This window comes from Watersipora subatra, chromosome 8 (genome assembly GCF_963576615.1).
Source record: "Watersipora subatra chromosome 8, tzWatSuba1.1, whole genome shotgun sequence".
Classification (NCBI taxonomy): domain Eukaryota; kingdom Metazoa; phylum Bryozoa; class Gymnolaemata; order Cheilostomatida; family Watersiporidae; genus Watersipora; species Watersipora subatra.
This window is the reverse complement of record NC_088715.1, coordinates 52,064,293-52,074,469: the sequence shown is the minus strand read 5'-3', so window position 1 is coordinate 52,074,469 and position 10,177 is coordinate 52,064,293. Positions and strand designations below refer to the sequence as shown.

General features: G+C 34.7%; 1 protein-coding gene across 1 annotated transcript; it reads right to left on the bottom strand.

Moving 5' to 3' along the window:
• Nucleotides 1–367: 367 nt before the first annotated feature.
• Nucleotides 368–9,938, bottom strand: LOC137402708 (homeobox protein CDX-1-like). The gene is made up of 3 exons (XM_068089214.1): nt 9,455–9,938; nt 2,422–2,567; nt 368–831 (listed from the first exon to the last, which is right to left on the bottom strand). The coding sequence occupies exons 1-3, from the start codon at nt 9,936–9,938 to the stop codon at nt 661–663; spliced, it is 801 nt and encodes a 266-aa protein (XP_067945315.1). The 3' UTR covers nt 368–660.
• Between the last annotated feature and the right edge of the window lie 239 nt (nt 9,939–10,177).

The following is a 10,177-nucleotide window of genomic DNA, read 5'->3' as shown; positions in this document are numbered from 1 at the left end:
ATACTCTGCCGGTTGCAAGGGGAGACGCTTGCTAATGTCATGAACTATTTCTTGAGGTCATCTCAATGTTCTACAATGCTGTGGCTTAATATGAAGATATCGTACAAATGAACGAAATTTTTTTTCACTTGTTTCCATGTAAAATTGCAACCTGCACTGATGCAAATATAGATGAAAAAAACATAATTTAATTTAATTTTTTATTTCTCTAGTGCTAGCACAATTCACTTTTTTTTAGTTCACTTGTACATCTTTATTTTACAAACATTACATTAAAACTTTTTCACATTTTCTGTTTTCAGTAATGTTACTTTCTACAATTTGACTTGCAATAAATTCTTCCTTTAGCAACAGCATACTATATCATTGTAATAATCAGCTATTTACATCAAATTATGTAAAATAATAAACTACTGCAATCTGACTAGATTTCAAAGAGAAATAAATAATAACATAAGTACAAATCAAGGGATGTATAAAAATAAAGAATCGCCATTTTGAACGTCACTGCTTGCCAGGGCAGGATAGCTGTGATTTCCAATCTGTGTAGAGGTTCCTCTTCATCTGTTGCAAAAAGAACTGCATATCCTTCTGTCTTAACGGTAGTCGGAGCTCTAAACTCTGTACGGGGCGCGCCTTGAACAAACCTAAATTCTATTTTCACAGACTATTTTGATGCGTTGAAGAATCTAGAGTCTCTCCTTCTTGCTCTTCGCTAGAGCATGGAGAACTTCTGGAGTCAGGTTCTGTTGCGGACTTCGTATCGTCTCCACTTTTTTTCTTTGTCATTTTTCTTTCTTTAGCGCGCCTGTTTTGAAACCATATCTTCACCTACAAACAAAAATAAATATTAAATATTAAAATATATCAGTTTCAAGGCCGATTAAAAAAAACTTTTTCTGTAAAAAATAGAAAACTCGTAGAGCTTCAGGGTCCCGAGCACATTTTAAACTCTTTGCCGATATTAGCCATTAGCCTTTGCAGTATAGTAGTAACAAAAGTTTTCGAAGCTTTTCCTCACTTTGAATAAATCATAAAAAATAAAAGATGAAAAAATCATAAATCTTGGCACATGAGACCAATCATAAACTGATAATAAAATGACTATATATTGATGGCAAAACGGTATATTTTTTTAACTCTGTCTTTACGAAAATGTGCAATTAATTACTATTGTTACTAGGCTATTTCAGCAAGCACTGCGTGAACAAGAATGAAAATGCTTGCTGCCTCATTATAATCAATGACTTCCCATGTTCTTAAATAACCAGATAAAAATTTCTCTGGAGAATCTCTAACGACTGGCACGCTTCCACCAGGGACTATTATTAGTTGCAAGAAGCAGTGCTGACTCTGGCAGCGCGTTGCTGCTGCCAGTATTTCTGTAGTTTTGGAGCATTCGCAGCAAAAAACTAATTGGATAATGAATTAACGTGAATGAAAAGCCATAAAAAAGCCATAAAACGGTGATTAGTTAACCAGGCCATGCATCTGCTGCTCGCTGCCGTACGAACAGCTTAAGAAATTAACTAGCAGTGTCTTTGTTGAGTACAATCACTTGAGTGTGAGTGCAGGCTAAGTGCTGCTCAAATGAAAATGTTTTTAAAACGGTCATGTTTGCTGTGTTCATGCACACATGCTGATATAAATGATGCCAAGGCAGCAACAAAAATTGACCTGGAGCAAAATGCTAGCAATGATATTTTAACTTTGGTGTAACACAAAATTGAGACTATTCAAAAAAAGTCTTTTGTTGGAAAATAGTTAAAGTTTGGTTCACACTACTGTTCACGTGTTCATGCCCGTATCATGCCGTTACACATAAATGAAAATTGATTGCTGTTCACGTGTTCATGCTTGTACCATATGCTTGCACTAGAATGACATTCAAAACGGGCCCAGCTTTATGGATGACCACCAGAAAGCCGGGTGTTTTTTATGAGCAATATCAGGTTTTTAATGAGCATATGTACAAAAATTTTTATTTCTCTTACTGAGACAATTACACACACACTCGTGAACTTTGAACTTTGCTGCACACAATTTTTATCATTTGCACTCAAATAGTCAGCATGTGGGTGTTTAAGAAGCCAGTTTTCAAGAATCAAACAGACTTTTAAACCAAATATTTTTGGTGACTTTAGTGAAAGGCACGGGGTACATGCGTGTGAAGTTTGGTTGAAATCGGCTGAAAATTGTGGCGGCGCAGTGTTTATGCAGACTAACAGACAGACAAATGCACACAATAGCAAAGTTTTTTAATATAGTTGACAACAGCGGAGACCTACCGATTTTCTTAGCTATGTCTAGTTTATTTTATAAGTCTATTATGAATTACGTTTGAAAGTTAATTTAAAATACAAGCAAAGAGTTTTCTACTCAAATGACAAATATCCAAACGATGATCTTGCAATTTACTACCTGTCGTTCGGAGAGGTTTAGTGTCACGGCCAGTTCCGCTTTCCTTCGGATAGTGATATAGCGACTGTAGTGAAACTCCTTCTCTAGCTCGAGTCTCTGATGGTCACTGTAGACTACTCTGTATTTGTCTTTGGTGCGTGTCTTGCCTAAAACAATCCACAAATTATATATTATCAAATCGGTAAGTTTTCAGGTATTTAGTTAATTATTGTGAGTGCTTTGCAAGAATAAGGTTGGCTTGAAAGCAACTCATATATCAAGTAGAAACATTCTGTTTGATTTCTGAACGCAATTCTATGTCACTGGATTTTCTTGTAAATTTACACACCAACAACTTATAATAAGACATATTTAAATTTTGGAATGATTATTAAATTTTACTTTGAGCACCACTTATATAAATGACTGGAAAATTTCTCTCAACGCTGTTTTTAATCATGCACGAAGAACCACGTATGTGTATCAACTATAATTTTGGACTTCCTAAAGTTCCAAAATTAACAACTTCACTCCTCTAAAAACAGTATTTTAACACTACATAAAATATAGCTGATACAATAGCCAAAAGTGGAATAAAAACTAATCAGATTTTTTTTGTTTTGTGTTTTTTAATGCTGCTGTTGAAAACATTAATTGAGAAATAGCTTTGGACTTTTAAATTAGTGGTAAAATCATCAGACAATTGAGATATTATTTTAACTTATTTAGTGCAAAAAGATTTTATTTTATTTTCAGCATTTCCTGTACCTTCCTACTTACTTGGAAAACGATTGTAAGCACAAGCTACCATAGATGCGCACCCAGCAGAAAAGAAGACAGCGTAACAGCTGACCACAGATAACTTGAGGCAGCAATTTGTCTACTTGTATGATGGAATGATAAAATAAAGTGTTAAAATTATAAATTTCTAAATGTGTGAAATAATATCAAACTTCAATAGAACTACCGTAGTTTGACAAGTATAATAAATAACTATAAAAGCAAAATGTTTATTGAATAATTAAAAACAGTAATAACTTTTCTCACTAGCTGCTTCCACTATTTCTTAAAAACATGACATTTAAAGAGAAGCTTCTAAACGCAAATGAATTATATAATTTTTTAAACAAACAAAGAACAGTCTTAGATTATGCATAGAGAGGAAACAAATTACACACTGAATCAATCATGTAATCAAATAATATTACACAATAAAAAACAGCCGTTGCTGCCGGAAAACAGTGTCACTCCAAATGGCGACAGCGTAATGCTGTCAGTGGTCAAGATGTGACTCATCCAAATAAGGCATTTTATTAAATAAAATTAAACGACGCGAGTATCCGTCATCCGAGATGGGAACGATAAGACTCACGCATGGTGGCAACGGTTAAAGCTTTCAATACGTATAGAATACACAAATGTTAGATACAGAATATGTAAATATACAAGACACATGATATGTCTTAAAAGAGAGTGTTTGTCTATTGTTGATAAACGGGCAATTATCCGAATGCTACAAAGGATCCCGACAATTAATGCAGACTTGTATCACCCAATCAGTCGTCTCATTGTGTTAAATGAAAGGGAGTCAGACTCGAGACGTGCGGGTGGCCTCTCCAACGGAAATGTCTATTCATCAGCCGCGATAAAGGTGAATGAATCAAGACCAGAGTTTCTGATAGGCTGTTATGTTTTGGGATCTAATTACAAAAGAATCATTAATTTTATGGGAAGTGAAACAAATTTTTGATAAATAATGCTCAGCTTGGCAGAAAAATCATAGTTGGGGTTAGGCTACAATTTTTTTATAGTTTTATAGTGAAAGATTCTTAATGTAAGGTTTATTTTCTGTTGCAATCTTCTTTTTAGCATGAGTTTTTTCTACTGGTCAGAAAAAGGACGAAGTTGACAAAACTTTTAGAAAATAGTCTAACTTTTAAACAATAACAACCAATAACAGATATTTGTGACAATAAAAACTTGAAAACTTTTGAAATATAACTGTAAAATACACGTTTTTAATTAAAGAGTTTATGATAAATGATTTGCTCTACAGTAGTTGTAAAACAATAAACATTGAAATGCTTTTGATATTATGTTAGAGCTAGTACATTCCTAGACATAGTGGAAGTCTAAGGTTTTTAACATTTTGAAAACTACCTTGAACAATATATATATTTTTTAATCTTTTCTATTAATTTTATAGAACGAAAACCAAAAACATGGTTAAAAAATATGGTTGAAAAATATTACTTTTTCAAAATATTATGCCAAAATTCTTACACTAAATTGGAGCAGCACGTTAATATGGTTAAATGTCCAAAAGGTGTTGTGCCTAAAAGCTTTATAGCAGAGTTCTTAAATGGTTTTCTTGTCGAGTTGTTGATCAATTTTTCACTAACTGTAACCATTTATCAGCAACAAGTCTCTCATACTTTGGAAGTAGAAATGCCCCTCACGTTTGCACTCAATGACCAGTATACCCGTGAAAACTTTGTTGAACTGCGAAATAAACAGAACATGTACCATATTTATCAACAACTTGTTCAGGTTAAACAGCTGCTACTCAGCCAATTTCTGAGCGTAAAACAGGATTTTCGACATAGCCTCAATTTATTTGCCTGGTTCACTCGAGAGTTCATTTTTGAACCACACGAGTGTAGGCAGAATAATAGACGGTTATCTTGACAACCTGTAGAACGCTGCTTCAGATGGGTGAGAGGTACTTGTGCGAGAGATAAACATCAAACACACGGGCGGGTACCACGAATGATACGCACGCGTCGGCCCCTCTCATTGCAGATAGTAGTCCAGCTTCAACTTTGAAGTCCGTGAGAACCAAAACTGTCTCTACATTCTTTCTAGCTTATTGATTCACAGTCGTATGGTGAAACGATGCCGTTTGACGTCATCGCTACATTCATGTTCTTCCTGAAAACTTCTGATAACACGACTAAACTGTTTTCAAATTCTGATTGCACTAGTTAACGGAACAGTTTATCTTGGCTAAAAGTATTCCATAGAATTATCAGGAAACATTAATATATAATTGACATCTATATTAATGTTTCCCATGGTGTTATTGCGTGTCTGTCTGTTAGTTTCTAGGTCGCTATACGCTTTCACATTTTTGGTCAATTTGGTCCAAACTTCACATGCATCTACTGCATGCTTCCCCCAGGCTACTAAAATATATGGTTTCAAAACTTCATTCGATTCACCGAAAACACCCACCTCCTGACTATCTGGTTGATAATGAAAGAACTCCCGGGCATAGCCAGGCTCTACGCTATTCTTACATGAATTCGGATTAAATTTGTAATATTTCTAACTATGTATCTTGTTGATAATGAAACAGTTTGGCTCATCATGTTAAAGATTTACGTGTAATTCATTTTAAACCATTTTTAATTGTGATTCAAATGAAGCCATTTCTAAGCTGTTCAGTAAATCTATGAAGACTATACAATTACTTGCAGCAGTAACAACAATAAGTAGGGGTTATACTTCTCTGTGATTGAGAGAACACTTGCAGTATTTAGTTCCTTTGTGACCGAAGCATTACTTAAATGTTATAAACAGAAAAACCTTTAATGTAAAATTCTGTTTTTTTAAAAGGAAGGGAAATGATTTCATCAAGACTTCTTGGCAGCTGTCAGAACCTGATCCTATTCTCTGCGGATAGCTAAAGTCACTTTTACAGATTTAATGCGACAGCCTGTTGACTCGTGCTGCCACAGTTCAACAATCCTCGCTGCCAAACTCACACAATGATCGGCCTGTAATGTTTTTTTTGTGTGACTTGTGTTCAACCAAGGCTGCACAAGAGATCAGGCAGAATTTTGCTTTAGCAGTTCGCATGCAACTTGAAGAAAGATTTTTGATTTTTACTACATTAACAGTTTTGCTGCTGGTATTGGCTGCCTCTACAAAACTCCCTGTTTCTTTGAAATGTTCATCATCGCATGAAAGTATATTTTACTTACTGTAGAATCCATGTGTGAAACTCGTTGTAGGTTGCAAGATTCACTTACAAGCCACTGCTAACCCGTACTCTTGATTAGTTATTTGAATTAATTTTTGGGTATGCTAAAAATTAAACTTTATAAAGTCTGTTGTTGTAGCATAGCACAGGCTCATCTGTTCTTCTAGTAGTCAAAAATGTAAATATATTTTTTAAATAATTTTTCAGAATTTTTGGCATTTTTGGTTTTATCTCACATTGCTAAAGTAAATGCACAAAGTGTTTGATTTTTCATTCTATTTCTGGTAAAAATACATTTTGTATTGATGGTTTAATTGATTAACACTAGCCCTTTTTATTATTTAACACACAAAATGCTGACAAAATATTCATGATGTATTAAAACAGACACTTGCTGCTGTATAGCCTAAAATCTCAAACCCAGAAAATGCAATTCACATGAGTTTAGCCTGCCTTTCAACAATTTTGCTATATAGGCTGATGATAGCTATAGTGAATAAGTTAAACCTAAGCCATGTTGTCAAAGGCAGGCCAGGCTCACCCAGCACTCAGCTAAAACAAGAAAGTTTGCCAGATCTAAGGCCTGAGCATTTCGCTTGAGCAAACAAACTAAAGGGTAATGTTATGATTGAATTAAGCTATTATTGATTGTAAATTTCTTGTTTATACAGTATGTACCATTTTTAATGTTTTATTTATATAAAGAAATAGTAAATATACAAAAGCAATTGAGTTTAGCCTAAATAGTTTATCCGAAAAAGAATACATTTCTCTTATAGTTCTGCAATACTGTTTTTAACGAGAGTTGATTCGAAACAAACCCTACCTTACACTGTTAGACTAGAATCTTGAAAGAGCTGCGAAAGAAAATGTAACACTACCTAGCCTGATAGATATACCTCAATTTAGAGTAATCAAAGCAGGTTTTCAAGCATTTTATAACTAAAACTCTAAAAACTTACTCTTGGAGAGAAGTGAGGATATCCATATGAGTTGTGAGAGAGAGAAGAGTTAAACTGGGGGGTTTCTGTGGTGAGCACACTTAAATACTAGTTAGATGGCAATAAATTTATATTGCCTATAAACTAGATGATGATAATGTCATCTAGATTTCAGGCAAGACCAACTTTGCATAAACAAGGAGTTTATAGCGGCCTATATAAATCTCCAGCAGCACCCGGTACGGATTTATGAGTCCTTGAGTTGCTATAGAGGGTCTTGCTTAATAATACCGTTAATTTTACTTGCTGCTGAATTGATGGCAGCGGTATGAAGGTTTCTGATTAATCCTGATGATTACATAGAATATTAAAAAAATCTTTGTGATTGGCTGCGGGCGTTTAGCTGAAACACTTGAGTTACAAAATGAGATTTCTGTGGAGTAAAATATACTTTAATATTTTTGTGTTCTAAAACATATTATAATTACCGTTATTTTTTAATTGCCGATGGTTTTCTGTGAATCAAGGCCTACACAAACCAATTATTTAAATGCGTGAATAACGCTCTTTTAGACATTGATGAATGATCCTAACATCGAATATTGAATCCAATGAATGACTAGCTCATTGACAACTGCCCGTCTTGCCCGTCCTATATCTAAAACATTCTCATATTGCAAAACTTTCTTTTTTAAATGCTATTGATTTTCCATGTTATTTTTTTTACACTGTACAATTTGTTTTATCAGCATTGTCTAGTAAAATACAGTTGAAATAAAATCAAATCAAATGGCTGTGCAAAAAAACAAGATGTTCACTTACCAAATTAATAATATGCCATTAAAGGATTTGTGGGAATGAACCCAGAAACACGTGATACCATGATGAAAAAACATATTTTTTTATTTTTCAATCGAAAAAAATATGTACTATTTTTAATTGTTATATTATTGTATCGACTGTTTACTTTCTGTGAAACCAAAATGTGTTGAATAACTTGTAAGATGTGTTAAACAAAACAACTTTGAACTATTTCAGTTGCGAATATGCCAATCGGTAAAGTTCTTTGAGCGTGATCATAACCAACAAACAAGTGAAAATCTTTTTTACATTGAACGTTTTTAAATTGTTAAATTTTTCAAGAGCTTTTTAGCAATAAGTAAACAATAAAAAGGGATGAGAGCAAGGAAAATGTAACTAAAAACTTATTTTTCACATTTGAAGTCATGTAAAATTTGTTCCTAACACTCTTTCCTGGTTTTGATAAAGTTATAGGCGACATGCCCAGCACTGTTTCTTTTTTGGAAATATGCTGGGAGCTAATAAGTTATATTGTTTCTAGCGAATAAGGGGTGTTTGTGCAAAAACTGTTGTAAGAAAGTATTTTTACCAGAAATAGAATGAAAATTCAAACACCTTGTGCATTTCCTTTAACAATGAGAAATAAAACAGAAAACTTGAAAAATTCTTTCAAAAATATATCTTTCTTTTTGGCTAGAAGAACAACAGGCAGGTCTGTTCTATGCTACAACAAAAATTAATTCGAATAACTAATCAAGAGTATGGGTTACCAGTGGCTTGTAAGTGAAACTAGCAACCTACAATGAGTTTCACACTTGGATTCTTCAGAAAGTAAAATATACTTTCATGCGATGATGAGCATTTCAAAGAAACAGTGAGTTTTTGTAGAAGCAGCCAATACCAGCAGCAAAACTGCTAATGTAATAAGAATTTTAACACTTCTCAAGTGTCATGCAAACTGCTAAAACAAATTTCTGGTTGATCTCTTGTGCAGCCTTGATGGAAGACGTGTCACAGAAAACAGAAATAAAATTAGAAACCATAAATATATGATGGTCTTGTGTTTACTATACTAACCTACTAGATCTCTTTTGTGATGCATGGCTAGTAATAACGTTAATTTGAATCAAGAAAGATGTTTTACCAATGCAGGAAGAAATTTCATGAAGTTGTTTTAAGAAAAAAAAGTAAATAATGTGCTACGTCATTTTTACTGAGCTTAGCTAAAATCTCTATTTTGCAGGAAGGGCAGAAATTTAATGAGCTCTCTGAAATAAGCAAAAAAGAAAACAGCACACAGAACACTGTCTAGGAGAGAAATACTTACAGTTCGAGCTAGCTGTGCCTGCTATCCACCCATTGAATCCTTGCCTTTCTTTCACCAACTCTTCTTCCATAGCCTGAGGGTTTTGACCAGACATCATGGCACACGGGGCATACTGCGTCACCCCTCCTGGTGATTGCTGACCTAAAGCCTGATTAGAATTTTGCAGTGCAAAATAGTCCTGCTGTTTGTACATCTCTGCAGTTTCTCGAGCTGGATACGCTGACCATCCTCCTTGCTGATATGCCGTCAGCGCTGTTTCCTCTTTTATAGTCTGTGGTTGCTGCCAGTAGGTTGGTCGGTAACCATTGTCATAATACGGTACAGTCTCATTGCTTGGGGCAGCCACCTGGTAGACTTGGTTGTCATACACGCTATTCGCTGCCGTGCTGACAGGAAATGCTGCCGCTGTAGGTGGACTGTAGAGGCCTCTAGGGTACATGTCGGTTGGTGGGTATTCTATGAAGACATCTTCGTAATGAACCATGTTAAATACTTCTCTCGCTCTTTATGCTTCCTATTCACGTCTTTCGGTCTTCTTGGACTCGTCTTCACTCCGCGCTGATAAGTTGAAGATTATCCGTTGTAAGAGGCAATAAAAAATATGCAGACGGAGCGAGTGTGTGATGTCAATTATCAATTCGTTCTCTAGTGAGCTGCGAGATCAGGGCTTGCCCCTATTTATAACTACCTTCGTGTTTTGTTTGTGAAAAGGTAGATCGTGTT